Below are 22,363 nucleotides of genomic sequence, written 5' to 3'. Positions count from 1 at the left end.
CATTTCAACTTGCCAACATATTTCTGTACATGTTAGTCATCCATCCAAACAAAGATTTTACTCGTCATAAAATGTGACCAGTAGTTTATTGGTTGAATATTTACACGCATACATCTACTGTTTTATTTATATAGATTGCCATCAAATATACATTTACTAATATTTTCAGATCATTCATAAATTCACTGAGAAAGGGCTTTTCTCTTAAGATCCAAAATGCCCCCCCCCTTCCAAAAAACAATCAAATTCGCTATTTTTCCAAACATTATAAAAGGATACCATTTTCTTCAGATTTGTCTATGAGGCCAAATTCCAGACAGGCTTCGATGAAACGAGCAGCTCGGTCGAAATAACGCATTCCATACAGGATTTCAGCGACTCGAACAAACTGACCAAGGGATAACATCGCTAACACAGCTTTGCTCTGAAAAAGATAGAAAGAAAAAATATATGCATTAAACAAAAGATTTTTAAAAAAAATACTTGGGAGCAATCTCTGTAGAAATTTAATTAATCTTGAAAACTAAAAATAATTACTGCAGTTTCATGGTAAATCTAATCATCAAAAGCAGATTATTATTATTATCCCATACATTTCACATCCAAATGTATATGGACATATCTATCTATCTACTATTATATAAAAGGAACTGTGAGTTCGTTCCCTATGGACTTTAAAACGGTTGAGCCAATTTTTATGAAATTTCACACAAAGGAACTTCATGTGCCTGGCAGTGTTCTTAGATAGGTGTTCTATCGGAATGTCTTTGATAAGTATCGATAATCGAAATAATCCAATGAAAGAAGGAACATCTTACACAGCCTAACATTACAAGGGCATTTGAGAAGTTTTATTACCACACAAGCCGAAAGGCTTGACATAAAATCAAGAGTAGGTTCTTTGATATGACGAGGGTACATTCAAAATGAATGTTTCTGTTTAGAGCACAACTGGAGTATGATACTTGATGTTTATATTTTAAACTTTAATTCAAGCCATTATGTATAAAAAAATAATTTTATAAAAACAGCAGGTTCTCTACACTGTAGACTACAATGTTTTGTGAAATAAGTTATAGTGAGAGGCATGTGAGCTTCCTCTCTGTGCATTGCAACAATGGATCCCCAACTAGAGCAGTAAAAAACAGCATGCCAGTTCATCTAAATTAAAATCTTTTGGCTCTTGGTCTTGACACAAGAATCACAGGTTGCTATAATGATATGCCTAAACATTACACAAAGAATCAGAAGGAGCACTTATTGTGATTTTTTTGTACACTTGTTGTGCCTTAATTTGTCACATATAATTAGTAAAACCCTGTTTTTGTTTTATTTTTTTTTAATGAAATGGTTTTTACAATTAGGTTTTGAAACTCGTTACAAAATTTAATTCATTTTAGATTTCTTTTGCTCCAATTAATGCATTAATTAATTCAAATATTATTATAATAATAATAGATCTTTATTTTTTATTTAATTTCTTTAATGGAATAAGTTTTGTTTTTTTTACTGCAAAGCCTTTATAAAGATATGTGCTCTGTGTTCAATGCTAATTTTTATTTAGATTAATCTTTATAAGTACAGCATAATCATGTTGACACACCAGTTCCCGTTATATCACTGAAGTTAAGCAATGCTGAGCCTGGTTATTACTAAAATGGGTGACCAATTTAGGAATTCCAGGCGCTGTATGTAGAAGGATGTTGACACCACTCTGCAAGAGTTGCAAAAACCTAACGTCGTCATCTCCCCTAACAGGGATATACATGGGACTGCTTGTAAATTTCACAATCCTGTGGAATTTCCTCCTTTGGAGGAAGCTGGTTAAACCCACATAGGGTTAGTGTCGTTTCCATTTTTCCATTCCATTTTTATCAATCTTTTGTTGTTGATGCTAGCCAGTTTTTCCCAGAAAAATTCCCATGTTTTTTTTGTTTTTTTTTCCAGAAATTAAAATTAAAACATGATACTTACTTTTTGACTGACTTGTGGTGAACACAAATGATCGGCCCATCTTTTCATGACTTCACTGTATTCAGAATAATTAAGTGTGGCCTACAAAAGAAAAACAGAAATTGGGCTTTTAAAGCAGAAGACTAGGTAACTAATGACAATGCACTACACCAGAAACACATTACCTGAAAGTACTTCTTTTAAACTCCTCGGCCTAACGTTCACAGGGAACATGAAGCAGATACATTGAGAGCATTGCCAAGGCTGCTGTGAAGAAGGTGGGCTCTCTCTACCGTGCTAGAAATCTACTCATGCATGAGAGCATCCTGTACTTCTATAAGGCCACAATTCGCCCATGTATGAAGTACTGTTGTCACATTTGGGCTGGTGCATCTGCTACTAGTCTCTCACTCCTGGACAGGGTTCAAAAAAGAGTCGCCAACCTGATAGGTCCTGAACTGTCATCTAAGCTTCAGCCTCTGTCCCATCGATGAGATGTTGCGTATCTCTGTCTGTTCTATAAATATTTTAATGGTGAATGCTCTGACAAACTACAAGCACTTGTACCTTCTTGATGTAATTATTCCCGACAAACCTGACAAGCAGCCAAATCCCACTCCTACACAGTAGAGATCCCTAGGTGTCAGAAAGCCTTCTACTCCAATAGTTTCTTCCCCAGAACTGCTAGACTTTGGAACTCCCTTCCAGGATTCTGTTTTCCCAATGTACTGACATGCAGAAGTTCAAGTGTAATGTGAACAGACATCTTGCTGCTCACCTCCCTTCATAAAATCCCTGCAACTTACTTCCCCAATAGTAGCCCCCTACTTCAAAGTGGCACTGTGCCTTGTTTGGGGTGAAGATTGAATAAAAAAAATAAATATAAAAGACGATGTGGATGATACTAAAATATTTTTAAAAAATACATAATCCAGAACACAGAAAGGCAAGATGCCTCTTCCAAAAAAGAACAGATGAATTTTGAGAAGCTTTGAACTGTAATTTACTGCCTTTTGAAATTTTTGAGCGCAAGATTGATTATTTGAACTACTTTTCTCATCTAGATTATTATATTCACAATGTTTCAGTTGATATAAACTTTTAATTGCCATTGATCTGTGGTGTAATGGCTAAAGGCATTTATTAACAATCAAAGTGACTGTCTTCTGGAGGTTGAAGGTTCAATCATTACTACAAGCAATAAAAACTAGAAACAAAAAATATTTAACACTTCTAACCAGTTATGGTTGATGGAGTGAAAACAATTTACCCACTTAGAATAAATATAGGGTTCAGTTTGAAATTCCAGAAAGATTCACAAGTTCAAAAAGATACACCTGAAGAAGGTCAGATCATCTGAAATGTTGTAATGAATGGAAAAAAAGGAAAAATGAGAAAAGTAATTCACTCCTTGTTAAATATAATTCATAATCTATTTTTCTTTTACTTACAAATTGAATTAAATTTAGGTTTTATTGTCATTTGTTTCAAGAATCTAAAGAAAATGAAATGACATTAATAAACAAATAATCCAAATAATATAATTTTTAATCTATAAAAATTCAAATTTTATCTATAACATAGAAAATATTCCATGATACAGATCGCATTTAATATTAACTGTAAACTTTGTTGTGACTACATGTAACTGTTATCACACCAGTGTTTGCATAACATTCTTCACTTTTCTTCTATCATCCCTTATAGTCCGATCTCAGATCAACCAGTTTCAGACTTTTTGATATGCCCAACAAGTTTTAGTACCTAGCTCTTGATTACTGGAATGACTGGTGTTAGAATTGTAATCTGATGGAATTCTTTTAATTGGGATATGATCTGCAAGTCTACTGTCAGCCATAAATCTCATTATACGATTTTAAAATATTTCTATTCTTAGCAGCAATGAAGCTATGCACTCCAGGTCATAAAGTACAACTCGGAGTAAATGTTATAAATTCGAGCTTTTATGTGGTATCATATTCTTTTTGAAGTTAATCATTTTTACCTGTATAAAAATAAATCTGTATCAATCAGAATGATATATCGTTTTGGTTGGAATTGGTGTATCCAATGCTTTTTTTTAAGAATGGTGTAATTACAGCAAAGATTTGATGAAGGTAAGTGAAAGTAATGATGACTGGATTTGAACTTGGCACGTTCCAGTCTTCACTCTGCAGTCTGAAACAATTTATTTTAAAACCGTCAGAACTTTTATCTGAAGATCACTATTGCTGTGTCAGCACAAACAATTAACAAGAACACGGAAAGTAAAGGTATACAATAATATATTAGGAAGAAAAGTTATGTACATATTTACATGTCTTCAGATATACTTCAGTTGGAGATATTCCGGCAGGTGGCATGTTGCATGTCTTACTGGAGGCAGCATAAGCGTCTTGCCTATTTGACAGTCGTTGCCGGATTCCCCTGGTATTGGTGATTGATACCTTTATATATCTCACTTACCCACCTATGTTAATTAGTGGCGTCTCCACAACTATTTTTTTTTTTTCAATTATTTTTTCTGTATTGCATTTCATCATCGGCAATCGGAGGATCTCATTAAAATAAAGCTGTTCAATTTATGCACTCCAAGCCATAAAGCACAACTGGGAGTATGTGAATGTTATAAATTTGAGCTTTTATGTAATATGGTATTCTTCTTGAAAGCAATAATAGTCTTTTTTTGTTGGTTTTTTTTTTCAAAAGGTTGCCCATCCTAGGTTTATTTAGTGTTTAACAGCTGCTAATCAATCATTAGTGGATGTTTGTTTGTGTCCAGCTAAGTTTAAATCAACTTATGTAATAAACAATTGGAATCAATAAAAAGTACTTTCTTATGTCAGTGCACAATCTGGTCCAACTGGAGACAGCGAAACAAACTGTAAAAATTTCCATTTTTCATATCTGAAAAAAAATTTTCCCATTATTTATTTTTTTTTTTTTACTAATTTTTTTCTCAATTTAAAAATGTCATTTTGTATTCTTGCGGATAACATTAAATATTTGTGCGTTTGGAAAGTAATTCACACCTTGTTAAATATAATTCATAATCTATTTTTATTTTACTTACAAATTGAATTAAATTTAGGTTCTATTGTCATTTGTTTCAAGAATTTAAAGAAAATGAAATGACATTAATAAACAGAATAACTAAAATATTGTCGGCCATGGAATCGTTAATAAAATTTACAATCCTTCCTGCAATCCAACCATATTTGCTGTCAACATATTTCAATCAAAGTTCATGAATGTCTAACAGTCTTTGTTATTACCGTCCCACAATATGCACATCTGGATAAAACGTATAAAATTGTCAAAAAAAAAAAAACTCTGACACTCTCCTCTTTTACCACTGCCATGATTTTGGCTGTGATGGCCTTTTTCAGTTCACAAATAGTCTGCGGTTTTTTGATAGATATTATATCTATGAGATAGTTGATAAAAATCTGGGTAGTTATAGTCCAGTGATTATGAAGCCCATCCAAGATCAACAAGATCAACAGCTATAAAACAAAGACTGTTGGATATTGATGATTGGAACTTGGAGGATAAATCAGGCATACACTGAAGTTTCTTTGTACCAATTATAGTTAGATTGCAGGAAGGATTTTAAGTTTTATTAATGGCAGTTATTTTGGAGATAGGTCACCCTGTAGTAAAAAAAATAAAAAATAAAATTTGTTCCCTCGGCACCAAAATCAACAAAGTCAAGACCATTTCTGAAATGGCTTTTGTTCCCTATTGCTTGCGGTATGATGCAGGTCTTGTGCAGTTCTAGGAGATCCACGCTTCGGAGCTTTGTCTTCTCTTTTTGAGAAGGGGTTAGAAGGGGTTAGTTTATTGCTAATCACCTGAGGCATCTCTACCAGAGAATGTTAACAAGGCTGTCTATATATTTCTTTGTAAGTCAGAATTCTTCTCCCTAGGAGTGCTGAAGAGCGCTCCTCCTCAAGGGCGCTGACTATCAAATTCCACTTTCCAACCCTTATGTTATATTTTTTATTGTGCGAGAGAGATAAATATCCTTTGAAATGCCATGGCCTAAATAAGTGCTTTTTTCTTTTTCCTTCTTAGTCTGATGATATAATAAAGTTTTATTTAACTTTGAATTCTCATCTTTTATCTTTTATTTGAATTGCTCCTCTTAACCAGCTGGACCTTTTACTATCTTGATAGGTCTTCATATATATATATATATATATAATTATGAACAATAGCATATAAATATTCAGACACACAATGGCTATTATAATATAAGAATAAAAAATAATCTTACTAAAGCAATATAGAATAGGATCTTTTTATCTTATAAAAATAGTAATTTATAAATGTACTAAATAAACTTTTAAGAGTGAAAATGATAAAACATAGCAACTAAAACATCATCACTATAGCAACTACTCACTAGAAAGAGAAAATAGTTGGGGTTTTTTAGGGGAGGGGTACAATCTTGAAGGAATATTTGTAGGAGTTTCACTTACTTTCGCTAGCCATACGGCCTGGTCCCAATCACCATATGTTTGCAGGTACCGGCAAGCATCTAGACCTTTATCAATTAAGCATAACAACTGAATTCCCTCTAAAAATAAAAATAAAGAAAATTTAAGAAAAACGGGAAAAAAAGTAATCAACTTCAAATTTTTAAAGTGTGGGGAGGGGGACTCAACTTTAAATTTAACAACAAGGGGTTTCAACTTTAATTTTACAAAGGGGTTCAACTGTGGCCACCATAACATAAACTAGGCCTTTGCACCAAAGTCATGTAACCTGCTGATATCATTGAATAAGGTATTAAGAGATAAACTATTTCTGTTTTAATTCTCAAAGATGTCTTGTGGTTGCATCCTACGAAGCTGTCAAGGAAATTAAATATGTCCAAAAGTGATTATTTTCTTTTTCTAAACACGAGAAATTATTTTCTATTTGGACACGTGCAATCATTTACTGATAAATACTTTTATGTGTATTTAATTAATGAATTACTTTAATTTTAGGTTAAAAATGCACTAATTTTTCAAATAAATTTTTAAATGAGATATTTTTACAATCATTTTTCTTAATACAGCAAACATTATGTTGAATTATTTTTCTTTTAACTTTTAGTGTCTAAAGAAAGTGCGTATATCTATTTTATTTTTTTTTAATTTTTAAACCTGTTAACCAATTAATTTTTATACAAGATATTTTTGAGTCTATTTTCTTAATAAATACAATTTTTCATTGAGTATCTGTCACATTTTTAATGAGTTGTCTATAAACTTGGCAAAATTTTAGCTTCGATTGTGACTTTACTGTAATAGTTTTAACTTCTTCATTTCTATTTTTTAAATCCATTAAAAGTTTTTTGTGTGTATAAATGTAAATGTTCTTTGTTTATTATTTCTGTCAGGAAGATTTTTGTTTTCCTGCTTTAAATGTACAAAATTTTATATAATACTTTTTTTTTCTTTAAATTTATATCGAATACAATTCAGCTTCAATATAAATTGTATTTTCTTTCTTTTTTTCTTTTATAACATGCAATTAAAGTAAATAATGAATGAAGTTTAGACTTTAAAATCCATGAAACAATGAAATGCTTATTTACTTTTAAGATAAAAACAACTTTTACTTTTTGAATTCTTTTTTTTTTTTTTTTTCAATTAATATTGAATAAGTTCAGTTTCAGTATAAATCATGTTTATTATTTTTCTCTTTTTCAATGTAATTTTTTATTTTAGTTTTCTAATGCTTTGTGTAAAAAGCTCTCATTCATTCAGTGTCGCTGTTCAACACATCTTACTTGTATCTCATGCATGAGATCATTTTTAGTGACATTAAGGTGATCACAGTTCACCTTTAAACTTAACAACAAGGGGGTTCAATTTCAAATGTAAAAATGTAGACTTTCAAATTAAGGATAAGTGAATTTCAAATTCAAATTGGTGGAAACAACCAATTGAAAGTCAAAATTACAGTGCTTGTCCAGAATTTCGCTTCCATCATGAAAAATAAAAAACAAAAATACAAGCCGAGTACGTGGGGTCCCCCCCCTCCACAAGGGAAAAATTTACTTTCACCATGACTAATGTTTGTGCAAAATTTTTTATAAATCTAGCGTGTGGTTACTGAGCAAAGTGCGAACAAATGAACGGCTGAATGGGAGTGAATCCCTCTTTTGTCAGTGGACCAAAAAATGTATAACCCACAATATGTAGACATATACGTAAATACAAATTATCCGGTGTCGCAAGACTGATTGGTAAACAAGAACAATCAGAGAGAAATCAGATTAACATCAATTTTCTTTTAATTGTATTTTTCAGGTTGGCAACTCTAATTAAAAATCAGCTGATTGATGTTAACCATGAGCCAGTTCGAAAATGTTTAGTTCATTTTCAGTTGAATTCTTCTGGATTATTATGTGTTCGAAAGACATGATACCCCTTTAGGGGCAGGGTTAGGGTTAGAGTATATAGGTTGAGAAGTGTCCACAGACACTCACATACACACACATTCTCACAACACAACAGCCTCTGTTCAGTCTCGAAAGACAAAGGATACCCCCTGTAAAGGCAACTGCGCATGTAATTATTATAAATGTGTTCGAAAGACATGATACCCCTTTAGGGGCAACTGCGCATGTAATTGTTAGGCAAGAGTTGCACAATTTCCAACCACACCTCTACTGAATCGGCACTGCTTGAGTCCAGTGGCAAGGAGAAGTCCAGGATGATTAGAAACAATGCCGATATAAGCGGAGAGCACATAAAATACCTGGAAGTCCCAAATGATCACCCATTTAGTACTGATCAGTTCAACATTGCTTAACTTCGGTGATCCAGCGGGAATCAGTGTGTTAATGTGATTATGATGTACTAATAATTAACTAATAAGCTAAGAGACATAGGTGTTAAATCAGCAAGAAAGTTAATAAAGGTGAAATTGGTTGTGTAGTGTCAACATTGTGCGAGCGAAAGAGAAAAGAGTGAATATTAATGAAGCACAAAATGATTTTTTTTTATAAAAGTTGTTTAAATTTCTCTATTAAAAGAAAACAAAAGTAAAGAAAAAATTGTATGATGTATTTATACATGACAGATAGAAAATATTCATTTATTCAAAAATCATTTTAATTGATTTTGTTTTATTTCAATAAAAATATATATATATATATTTTTAAATGAATTTGAGTTTTTTCCAGTGACCTCTTCTTCCCCATGTTATGCATGGCTTCTTAAAATCTTACAAGTTTGAATTATTTGGAGTTCCCTCCCTTGTTCTTTCAGCCTGTTTTCAAAGTGGTGTCACAAGACTGACAAAATCAAATTTTATGGCTAAAGGATGCATCCTTTAGCCATAAAATTTGATTTTTTTTTTTTATTTAAAAATAAAACTACTTGATCAATCTACATGATTTTTGGTGTATGATATTTGATTTTTGTCACAGGTATGCACATCATACAGATTTTTATTTTTTTTAGGAGGGAAAATTCTGAACAAGCACATTCCATTTTTTATTTTAATAAATATTCGATTAATACTAAATAAAATTATAATTCAAAGTTATGTTAACATGAAAAATGCATGAAATAATTTCTATTAATAAAAGAAGAAACAAACCTGATAATTTGCCATTTGCTATCAAATTAGTGGCAACAAGTTTAATGGTGCTTTGACTTGCCCCCGATGATCGGATGCTGGCCACGAGGCAGGCTCTACAAAAATGACAAAGAAATACACCAATTAGAAACCCATCCAGACTCTACAAACATTGATAAAACTTAGTAGGACCTTGTGGAAATTCCAGTGTTTTCTATAGGGTGAAACAATAAAATTGTTGGCCTAGAAAAGACGACATGATTCCATTTCCGTTTGATGAAAACCATTTTCTTTTTTTGTTGCAGACCTACTACTAGTTGACCAGTCGTGTACAAATCCCAAGAGTGGTAGGAGCCTTCTATCATGTCTTTATACAATTTATATATAATGTTAAATTGAATTTTTAAAAAATTCTTAAATGCTGCAATATTTTAAGTTATAAATTTATTATATTTTTCACTAGAATATCTTGTCTTTTTCTTTTCCAGTTTTAGCAACTAGTCCTTTTACTTTTCTAAGCTTAATCTTAATCATATTATTTTTCATGCTCGTATTTTTCTATGTAATCCATGATTTATTTAATAAATTTTTTATGCATATATATGCAAACACAATTACTTATTTCATATGGAATGTAATAGGAATATATAGATAAAATTCTTAAATATTTCATCAGATAGAACGTAAACATGTCCTTATAAGTTCATTTTTTCTATTATTTCTAAATTCATCCAGTTTATTCTTAAAAGTTTATATGTCAGAGCTATTTTTAACTTGATTAGGTAATTTATTAAAAAAAAAATATTACTTTTATAAAAAAATTTTTTTATAATCTTTGTTTTTGGAGTCAAAATGATTTACAAACAGGCCATGAGTTTAAAATTAGGTTCTACTTAAATTTATGATTCATGAGGGTTTTATTTATTTTTTAGGAGTGGGGGGGGGGGCAAAAAGCATTATGTAATATTAAATAGATACAGATTTTTTTTTTTAACACAATCTACTTGTGGATTGTTTTTTGTCATGCATATTGAAAATTTCCCATAATCAAATCGGATCCCATTAGATCAGAAGTAATCTTTAAATAGAGTTGACTAGAAAAATCTACAAAGTAAGTACATTCTGTTTAAAAAAATATTATGTCCATTTAATCTTACATACAGGCTTTAAAATAAAACAACAACAATAAATATAACAAAAATAAAACAATAAAAACTTACAAATCATGAATTTAACCAAAACTACATAGTTTTGAACTAAGGGTTGGTTTCATTTGTAAATCATTTTCACTGTTAATAGAAAAGACTACAAAAAATTTAATTGTGGTGACCTTTGTATTTCTATTATTTTTTATTCCTTTGTTCACCCCTTGTTTGGGGGTGGACAAAGGAATAAAAAATAATAGAAATACAAAGGTCACCACAATTAAATTTTTTGTATAAACCACTTGGACGTAAGGGACTACTATTTGGGATTATATGAGAAAATGAGTAAGATGTCTTTTCACATAGTATTTAAACTTTTTCATGTTAATAGAGCCAGGGAAGCAGGAAACTGAGGAAATTCCATAAGTCTATCAATCCGAAAAAAGAAACTATTAGAGTAGAAGGTTTCTGGGATCTATGAACTTGTACAGTGGAGGGGTGGGATTATATATTCATTACGGCCAGTCATCAAATGTGTTTTTCAGTCTATATAATTTCTAAAAAAAAAAACTTTTGTCATTGTCTCAATATATACACTTGGCAGCAAAATAAAAATACACAGCTGGTTATAAAATATTGTTTATTCAAAATAACCTTTTTTGTTTCAGAATGATAGTTATTACATTAATGATGGCACACGTATGGTAGGAGTTGGTGTGTTTTTTTTTTTTTTTTTGCAGTGGAGAAAAATGTACTGCTTCATTCGCCTGTCGTCGCCATTTCTCTCCTTTGTTGTTGTCTATTCCTCTATTTAATTGGCATAGATGATGTCAAACATTCCTCCACGCATTGTCTTGAAATGTTGATCAGTCTCGCTTACCAAATCTTCAAAGATTCTACATCTCCCACTTTGACTTCTTTGATGTCATTCCTGGGGGCACCTGCACCTAGGTCGTTCCCAAGCATCTGGATTATCTAGCACTTGACAGGTTAGTCAGGGTTATGTACGCCGAAGGAAGGGGGCACAAATGCAATGAGTTTGTCAGAGCATGTTCCTGTTCCATTAAATACTTGTAGAACAGGCACAGGGATTCACGATGGGATAGGGGCTGGAGTTTGGTTGATAGTACAAGTGTATATTAGATAGCACACTTTTTTTTTTTTTTTTTTTGGACCTTGTTTAAGAGGGAGAGACTCGCTCATGAATAGATGTCTAAATAAAGGGAAAAAGAAAAACTGAAAGTCAAAATAAACTTTAGCATTCATGAAAAATGAGTTTCTCATTTGTTCTCACCTCAGACTGTCCACATAGTAATTGTCATTGTCAGCTTCCGTTTCCAGTAAAAGCTGAACAGCTCGATCAGTTTGGCCGAGAAGAACATAATTTTCAGCACACTTTTTTGTGTTCTCATATGTAGCCCTTTTGCTGTCGTGGAGAGCAATTCGGTCCAACTGAGATTTCTAAAAAATAAAAGGAAATGATACAATTAAATATATGAACCATTCAATGCCAAAACGATACCTATTTTCCAAGATTACTTGTATACATTTAGTTGAACACAAGTGGTTATTTTTACCAATAGTTGATTGTACCTTTCTTTACAATATTAGTGTAGAAATGATCATAATATTTTCTGCTTGGCACGTATGTAAAAGTCAAATTCGTTCAAAGTATAAAAAATGCTGTGATAAATAATAATTCAAAAGAACTATATGATAGAAAAAAATCTGACCCATTGGGTCACCTATCTTATTTAAATGGGGATTTTGTCTGTCCACTAGGGCTCTGTCTTAAGCCCAGTTCTCTTCATCATTGTCATGGGAGTGCTATCATGCGAGTTCAACATTGGTTGCCCATGAGACATCCTCTATGCAGACGACCTGATCATCACTGCTGAAACCGTTGATAAACTTATGACTAGGCTGACTGCCTGAAAAAAGAAATCGAAGCTAAAGGTCTCTGTGTGAATATGGAAAAGATAAAAATCCTCAGCAATCGACATGATGCTCCGAAAAGAGCAAACATCCGTGTGGAGGGTGTCATCAACGCGTTGGTTTTAACTCAGTACGATATGCAATACGTAAACATTGAGTACATAAACATCATACTGTCAGGAAGGGTCAACTCGTAGTCAATCCCAGCTTCAGATGCAAGTGTTACCTGGATCTACCTACAGAAACCACTCCCTTTCTTATTCACTTAGAGTGGGATAAAGATTGAAGTTGTTAACTCGTTCTGTTATCTTGGTGATGTCATGGGAGAGAGAGGGCCTGTTATGATGGCCACAATTACAAGGATGAGGTTGGCATGGAAAAAGTTTAAAAGAGCTCCTCCCCATTCTTACATGCCGTGGCATCTCCCTGCACAACAGAGGTTACATCTACAATTCCTGTGTAAGGAGTGTTTTTCTCTACTCTAGTGAGACATGGCCTGTTACATTTAAGGATATAGCCAGATTAGCTCATAATGATCATGCCATGATCCACTGGATCTGTTCCTTGAAACTCTCTAACAGAGACCCTATACATTCGTTGACGCCTGGGTTTAGCCAGTGTCAAGGCAATTCTTTGGTGGAGCAGACTTCACCAGTACTATTGCCTGTAATGCATGGATTGTAGTGAGTGACCTAGAAAAACTAAGAGCATAGTCATTCCTAGCTCATATCTTTGATGCCACCTGTGGAAAAGATGGACTGACGGCATCAATAAGGATTTGAAGAGCATCGTCTTCAAACCTGAACAAGCAATGGATCAAGAGTAGTGGCAAATGAACATCAGACCTGGTCAACATGATAGAACTCCCAACCCTTGGACAAAAGGAAAAAAGGGAAGTAAAACTGACGACTATTTTTTTTTTTTTAACTAAACTAAATACATTGCGAAATTTGTCTCATTTTGAAGTATCAGAGATCTTAGCACTTCTTAGAAATTAGGAATATTGCACTGATAGCAAATAATAAATTCCCAACAAATTAAGCAAATATTTTTTTTAAATAATAAATGTCTGTCAAGGTCTGTACCATTAAGATTCTTTATTCTTCCATAAAAATAATCATCATTTTCAACTAAATATTCTTTACATAAACATTTTCAACATTGACGTTTTAGAGACAATTTCTTCTGATTGGCTGTTGGTTACTATAGCAATTTTTTTATCGTCAACACCTTCATAAATCATAAATTGCATTTACTTTTACTAAAAAAGAATTAAAAAATAAATTTCTAGTACCCAGCATTGCTCGGGTGTGGAGAGGTGGTATAGTAAGGCTATTGAGCAACCTAGCCCTAAAAAAATGTTTCAATCAAAATAGCAGTGAGTGCCTGTGCAAGCACAAAAAAAAAACAAACAAAAAAACAACAACAAAAAAACAACAAAATTAACCAACCCCCTATAAAAAAAAAATGAAAATAGTAGCGAGTACCTGTGCCAGCTCAAAAAAAAATTTAGCCACAGTAGCAAGGCTTGAACCTATAATGCTAAGAGGAAAAAGAGGTGAAAAAAAGCAAACAGTTTAGTCATCTCGCTCACGCGATATCACGGGCCTCCGAAATAACTCAAGATTGCAGGGCGTGAATGACTTTGCAAAAATGTTGACGCAAAAACTGACCCCTCCTTGAAAGAATGGCCCAGTTGATGATCAAAAAATTAATGTTTTTGACAATTTTTGGATATTTGTCATCCGAGAGATGGATCTTCCTAACAATACAGATTTTGTCAGTGTTCATTGCATGTGTTGAAAGTTCTTGAGCGACATACAAACACACATTTTGCTTTGTATATGTATAGATAACCAAAATCCACCCTGTCACTTCTCTCCAAAAAAGAGACAACAGTGCTTCTACACCACACAAACTGAACTAAACAAACTTTTGCCAAACTAAACCTAAAAATTAATTCAGGGTTAGAGTAAAAAATAAGTTTGTTAAATAATTTCTTTGCAAAAAGAAAATGAAAAGAAAAAATGTTAAGGACATGTTCAGTTTATTCAGTAAGGTTCACCAGTCTTGGAAGTCTCCAATAAAACTTACAATTTATGACGTCAGCACTGAAATTTTCTTGGATACTATTCCTAAAAAGTACTGACTTTCCTAGTGAATAATAAAGCATTTCCCCCAATGATGAAGTTCAACTTGATTAGTAGACAGATTTTTTTCTACAGAAACATGAAAATCATACAGACATTTGACAAAGTAATAATGCTTAGCTATCGTTCCTGTTCTTCGTGCAAAAGAATAAAAGACTAACCTGGAATGTAGCACTATCCTGTAGAACATCATAGCATTTCTCTAAAGGTTCATCTCTGTACTGTTGATACAATAAATCAGTGTCTTCATGTTCTGGGCTGTTGAACACAACAAGGTCGTGGGTTTCTTTGTTATTTGGAGTCAGTGGAATGAATAAATCTCCAGCTGCTCCTTCGGAAACACTACGGCTTACCGTCTGAAAAGAAACAAAACAGAATTATTCATATTTGGAGTGTAAGTGGGTGTTCTTATTTTTTTAGGTGAAGGGGCAAGATTAGAGCTAGATATAAAGTTAGTTTTAAAAAAAATCCAGACCCTCAAAAAGGGGCACTCCAGATTGAGACAAAAATACAAATTGCTTAAGTCTAGAAGAATATTTCTTTCACTGACCGAAGACAAAAAAAGATGAAGTGAAGTATCAGAACAGAGACTTTCTTGTGTTATTTTGATTAATTGGACTATTATTCTCATCTTGGGTGTTATTGGCACAACATTTGGTAAAAATAATAGTCCAATTAATCAACATAACACAAGCATTCACATCTCATCTCAAAAATTCAGAATTGTAGATACTTTCTAGCCAAAAGGATGGAGATTAGTAAAAGTTTTGAATTACTATACCATTTTTATAAATAACTACCTTGTTGAGAAATGTTATAATACCTTTTGAACAGACACTGGAAAATAAAGTTATTCTATACAAACTCTTTCATAACAGAAAATGGCCTCCTCAGGAATCATCACATTTTGGTACCAGAGATTAAAAATAATGAAACAAAATGAATATAACATAACATCTAATTATATATATATAGATAATTCAATGCTTCAAATCTGAAGTTATTTTCTTTGAGGCAAGATTTTCATTGGCTGAATGCCTTTCCTGGTACCTACCTAGTGGTTGATGGAGGAGCAGTGCTTTTATTGAGACACCATCCTTAAGTGATTATTTATAAACACTATAGAACGCTTCACCTGTCCTTTAGGGTTTTATTTTAATGGAAAAACCAAATAAAAATAAGTAGAATTATTTACTGCTTCTGTGCTCTACCACTCATCACAGAGTTCAATTTCCATTGGGAATATACCAAGAATGGAATTCCAATCGCCTTGCTTGTGAGGGAAATATGCCACCAGTATGCTTGCATCAAGTACAGTTTTGCGTCATCTAGATTTATCATTTTCTTTTATGATGAACTAGCCTGGGTGCCCGGCGTTGCGCGGGTGTTTGGAGGTGCGTATTGAGCAAAAAAAAAAAAAAAAGTGGTAGTAGGCAGGCGGGCTCGAACCCGTACCGTGAAGAAGGAAAATAAAGTTAAACAAAAAAAAAAAAAACGTGACACGTTAGGTGTTGCAATCATCACCAAACCGGAAGTGACGTAGGCTTAAATTAAGGCTAGACAATCGAAAAGAGGGAATGACTTTTGAAAATATCGGCTAAAAAAGCGACCCCTCCTTGTAGAAAAGTGCCCAGTTGAGGGTGAAGGAATTAATGTTTTGGGCCAATTTTTCAATATTTGTTGTCCGAAGGGCCGAGCTTCAAAATGATACTGATCTCGTGAAAATTTGTTGCCGCCATCGAAAGTTTTAGGCAGGCATACAAACATACATACATACATACACACTAACATACAGGTGAGATTTTTATAATAGACTTGCGGGGGGTACCCGGCATTGCCCGGGTGTTTGGAGGTGTGTGTGTTAAAAAGAGGTGTAAAAGAAAAAAAATGTTTTGGTTGGCAGGTAGGATTGAACCCTGAAGCCTTGACGCCAAGGTGGAAACAAAAGGGAAAAAAATCCAGTTACCTAACCATCTCGGCCACGAGAGAGAGGAACTGATAAGGGCGTTATATGAAGGTTTATGAAGCAAAATAAACAGGTGCAAGGAAGTGGCGTGGTGTCTGACCTAGGTTTTGCGCTGCAAGCCAGATCATTCGCTTTTGCTTTTCGAAGACGCGGCGAGCTGATAAAATTTGGGCAAATTAAATACACATGCGACTCCTGTTGTTAAGTCGTAGTTATTATGATTTAGACGCAATATAAAAAGTTTTAAGCATGAGCGAGCCTACCCAGAAGGCCTGGGAAAAAAGCCTTTCGCGGACATACACAAAAAGCGAACATACATACATACACACACACATTTTCGCTTTTATATTTATAGATGAAGATGTCTTTTCAAGTTGAAATTATGAACCATTATTATAAGCTAAACCTGCCTCTGAGATGATGAATTTTAACCCCAACTTTGACATTGTTCAGAACCTTAAATTGTTTATCCTCAGTTCCTTTTTTCTTGATTGGTGACAAGGTGATTGGAGAAGGATAGAAGCAGGATAACAAATAAGAATTATAATCTGAATGGTAACAAATGTAGGTAGATGTCATGTTTTGAATGTGATTGTTATGATGATTTCAAGGTTGGGACAAAAATGTAAAGATAAATATTTACTGTTTGTCTTTTGAAGTATGTGGATTGAAGAATTTTTGAAATTATTTATAAACTTAAATGCACTTTGGGAGAATGTAACTCCCATAATAATAAAGTTAACAGCTACATTAGCTTTACAATCATTACCCTCTCACTATGCATCTTACAAACGCTAGTTTAAATTACAAATATGTACAAAAACATGTTTCTCCTTGATTTAAAACAAATTCTAGTCAACACTAAAATCATACATTACAAAAACAATTTAAAAAAAATTTCTTTTTATTAAAACTCAGCAGCGCACAATTAATAAACAGTATTAGTTATGAAACCAGTCGCAACGTTTTAAAATGCTTAACATGTGATGTTAACTCCGACATCTCGGAATTCAAATGATTAACATTTTTCTTGGAAATAGCAGGTCCGTTCTTTTGAGTCTAACTGACTTTATTGATGCTGATTCAATGAAGAATTGAAAACGTTTATGATACATTACAGAAAATACATGAATTTTTTGGGTTTTAATACAAAAAAATCATTATAAAAATTGAAAAAATAAAAAAGATATAATTAAGCAGAAAAATACTGTTATTTTTAACAATGTTGTTTTTTTTTTTTACAAAGGAATCACCACTTATCAAGGGCCGGAGGCCACTCGAGGATAAACGTTAAAGAGCGCGCAGTGGCCAAAAGGACAATATCATAATAATTGTTAGAAGTGTAAATTTGGTAAATTGGATTACTAAAAGGGAACTTGAAGACGACCATATTGTAGTCAGCTGGAAAGCAAGTAAACGGAGTTTCACAAGTGTGCAGTTCTAAGAAAGAAGCTTTGTTCATGGAATCTACATTTAGGTTTCAGCACAGATAAATTATTTATAGTGTTTTCTGCTACACGAGTATTTCTCGTGAAAGTTTGGCGAAGAAGGACCATAAATTCGAGGTCAAACAAGCACTTGCCATGAAAATAATGATAAAACAGAGACTGGCTCGCAATGTCTCTTCTGTGAGAAAGAGGTTGCAGGGAAGAGAAAAGGGCCCCCCCCCCACTAGGCTATGAAGTTTATTTTGAACTCTGTCAAGGCAGGATAAGTTTTTCTAGCAGCTCCTGCCCAGATGTGGCAACAATACTCCATCCTTGGATATACCTGGATCTTATATAGGTATAGAATTGCATCTGAAGGTAGATATCTATTGGCTCGATAGAATGATCCCACCATTTTTCCAGAGACCTTGGCAACGGATTTGATGTATATGTTCCATTTCAGATCAGGAGTAAAGGTCAAGCCCAGAAGCTTGTCAGAACATGGAGCCTCCCCAAGACGAGAACCATTCTTTTCAATTGATTCCAGATGGGGATCAGAATGTTGATGATGTAAAGATAGAAGCTTGGTTTTAGATGCATTAAACGTAATCAGCCACTTTTTCCCCCATTGTACCACATGCTCAAGATCAGAGGAGAGAGAATCAGAGATAACCTGGTCATTTACGGCCTTTGATGTGCTGCCATAGATGGTCGTGTCATCAACAGAAATGTCTACGAATGATCTAAGAACGTGATTTAGAAGATCATTAATGTAAATCAGGAAGAGAGTTGAACCCAGGACGGACCCCGGAGGAACTCCAGCATTAATACTGTGAGCTTTTGATTTCTGCCCATCAACCACTACTTTTATGAACCTATCAGAGAGAAATGATTAAATAATTAAGACATTTCCAGCTATACCATAGCTGGAGATCTTGTGAAGTAGACCTTTATGCCGTACCCTATCAAAGGCCTTTGATATGTCAAGAGCAATTGCCCTAGAAAGGAAGGCTCTGTTGAGAGATTCGCTAATCCTATGTTTGCTTATATATGTGTGTGTGTAACATGTTTATCCATCATTTGATTTCTAAAAAATAAAAAAAATAAAAGCAATTCTGAAAATTCTGAAATATTAATGTCTTGTTCTCTAAATAATGGGTTACAGCATAAGGATACATACAATCTGAGTTCAGAATCAGAAAGAGCATACAATTTGACATACGAATGCCAAAGTCTATCAAAATTTCTCCAAAACTAAGGAAACAGTAAAGAAATTAATACATTCCTTATTATGAATTGGTCAGTGATTTTAAATATTTTTCCCATATAATGTTGTCAATTTCAAACCCCAAATTTCTCGGTTTTAAATTTCTCTTACTTTTAAGCCATTAGTGATATTTGCATAATTCAAACAATTTTGAACCCCATTTACTGATTTCTTTATAACTACTACGACTAAATAATAATCTAAAATAAAATAAAAAGTAATCAACCAGGAATGCTATTCTAATTAGGATGAAATCAAATATTTGCTTATGACATGTTTATTACTTATAACAGCTAGTCAAATAACTTTCTGTCACGAATACATCTAAAAGAATAAATGCTTTTTTATTAACCTTGGAAATGAAACAGATTAGTACTTACCTTACTCATAGGTGCAACCTTTTCTGATCTCATGTAGTGAAGAGCTACAGTCCAGAAATGGACTTCAGCTTCATCACCAAATAATCTGGAAAAAGAGACAAAGTAACAAAAATTAAATAAAATAATTATTAAAGAGAGAGAGAGAGAGGGCGGGTGGGGTGGAGTAAAAATCTTAGACACTGATTTTGGAAAACATGAAACCATGATTAATATCACCAACATGTATAAGTTGCTAAAGTTCTCTGACAATCATTCTTTTCTCTTTTCTAAGTTTTTAAAATTAATACTGAGATATTGTAACCTTCAAACAGCAACATAAAGATTGATCCAGATAACAAAAAAAAAAATTATTATGGGGGGGGGGGAGAATATTTAGATATTTGCAAAAGAACTATTTAGTTACTTACTTTGCAGCTAAGAGACAACGTTGGCCAACACCAAACTTAGATGAAGGAAGATAGGTCATGAGGTCACTGAAAAGATAATAAAAATGTTTATACATATTAGGTACACATACAAGATATTTAGATTTATTAAATCATTCAAATATTAGATAAAAAAAAACAACATATTAAAAAAAACATGCATATATATCTCATTCAAACACAGTAGTGTTTGAATATATGGTTAAGTGTTAGTTTTACTCATTTAAAACTGCTTTAAAGCTTCACTGGTCACTCATTTTGCGACCAAATTTCAAACAATTTTTACAGTTCATAGGTCACCTTATCAGCTATATTTTGAAATAAAAATTTTCAATTTCCGTTCATTAAAACAAAAATTATAATAAAATTACTGGTGTTCAAAAGTCTTCAGAATAAGTAAGGAACGTGAGAGATTCTTCTGATTGGCTGTTGGTTACCATAGCAACTTTTTTGTCATCAACACCTTCATAAATCATAGCGGGAATGTTGCTTGCATGCCATCTTATTTGAGTTGTATAGAGAGGTAACAAAAGTGATGCTCTTTGCCATGCTAGGGCTGATAATATTTTGCTTAAGACGTCACCCGTTAATTCTGTTTCTCTTTCTTTTGTCTCTTCTTTCTATCTATTTACTTATGTCTTTTATTTGATTTTTTTATTTAGTCGATTTAAGAAGTTTGTAATTTTTTTATGCGTATGATATTGAACACAAAAAAGAAAATATTATTTCAAAGTAAAACCTGGAAAAATCATGGATTACATAGAAAAATGCGAGCATGAAAAGTAATATGGTTAAGATTAAACATAGAAAAGTAAAAGGACTGGTTGTTAAAAGTGGAGAAGAAAAAGACAAGATATTCTAGTAAAAAATATAATAAATTTATAACTTAAAATATTTCAGCATTAAGAATTTATATATAATGTTAAATTGAATTTTTTTAAAAATTCTTAATGCTGCAGTATTTTAAGTTATAAATTTATTATATTTTTTACTAGAATATCTTGTCTCTTCTTTTCCAGTTTTAACAACTAGTCCTTTTACTTTTCTAAGCTTAATCTGAACCATATTACTTTTCATGCTCTCATTTTTCTATGTAATATATATATATATATATATATATATATATATATATATATATATGAAAATGAAAAAAGGAAACCAAATTAAACACAGAAATAAAAAAACAAGAGTTTTACCAGTTTCATTTAGATCAATGAAGGTCTTCTAAAAAAATCACTTTTTCTAAAGACATTTGTTGATCCTAACAAAACTATAAATCTCTTGTTTTTGATGAGTTCTTCCTGCATTTAATTTATTTTTCCTTTTATCATTTTCATACATCTTGTCTCCACAGTATTTCATTTTATGATGCATCATATTATTTTATCCACACCACATACACATATATATATAAAAGAATAATCAAAGCTAATCGCTCAGACATACTGATAAAGGATAATAACGAAAAGTGCTTTCTTATAGACATGGCAGTCTCTTTTTTTTTTTTTTAAATCATAACAATCTTGTAGAATAGAAATATCAAGAATGTGCAGATGAAAACATTAATAATTCTAGTGATAGGTTAAGGCATTGAAAATATCTCTAGCAGTCCACGTCTTAAAGAAATGTAAAATTGCAGTGCTAATCAACCAGCTATAAGAAACAAGAATAAAAAGAAAAGAAAACGATTTCTTATGGTATTTCCTGCAGACTACAATATAGTTTCTACCCCCCCCCCCAAAAAAAAAAAAAATAAATAAATAAATAAATAAAATATAAAGTAATTTAAAATGTAAATATAAAAAAATATGGCATGTGAAAATGATAATGATTCCAGTGCTAGTTTAGGCCACTGGGTTTAATTAGGAAAGTTCACTGAAACTATTTCTGGCAATCCAAATTTTGTTCATTTTTGTTGTTGGTGAAAAAAGAAGAATTGCTATTGCTGCTGCTTATGCAAACAGCAAACATTTTTGTTATCAGTGAAAAGAAGAAAATAATCCAGATCTTTCTACTCGAAATAATTTAGGCGACTGAAATAGGAACTAATTACCTAAATACATCTTTCAGTGATGTAAATTATAAATATATCTTTCAAAATAACGCATTATTTCTGACCTTTGGTTTCTGG

The 22,363-nt window shown here is 32.6% G+C and overlaps 1 protein-coding gene across 9 annotated transcripts in view; it reads right to left on the bottom strand.

Moving 5' to 3' along the window:
- The window catches only part of LOC145283733 (WD repeat-containing protein 11-like), a 147,917-nt gene that overhangs the window by 3,175 nt on the left and 122,379 nt on the right, over positions 1–22,363 (bottom strand). For all 9 annotated transcript variants that reach the window (XM_080132790.1, XM_080132791.1, XM_080132788.1 and 6 more), the window contains 8 exons: positions 20,215–20,280; positions 19,808–19,892; positions 14,929–15,123; positions 11,977–12,143; positions 9,559–9,653; positions 6,438–6,535; positions 1,975–2,055; positions 280–424 (listed from right to left, as the gene is read on the bottom strand). In XM_080132790.1, coding sequence (XP_079988916.1) covers positions 280–424; positions 1,975–2,055; positions 6,438–6,535; positions 9,559–9,653; positions 11,977–12,143; positions 14,929–15,123; positions 19,808–19,892; positions 20,215–20,280 — 932 coding nt within the window. The remainder of the gene's footprint in view (positions 1–279; positions 425–1,974; positions 2,056–6,437; positions 6,536–9,558; positions 9,654–11,976; positions 12,144–14,928; positions 15,124–19,807; positions 19,893–20,214; positions 20,281–22,363) is intronic.

This window comes from Euprymna scolopes, chromosome 8 (assembly GCF_053919585.1).
Source record: "Euprymna scolopes isolate OS-2025 chromosome 8, ASM5391958v1, whole genome shotgun sequence".
Lineage (NCBI taxonomy): Eukaryota > Metazoa > Mollusca > Cephalopoda > Sepiida > Sepiolidae > Euprymna > Euprymna scolopes.
Note: the sequence above shows the minus strand (reverse complement) of the source record. Positions and strands in the feature narration are given on the sequence as shown.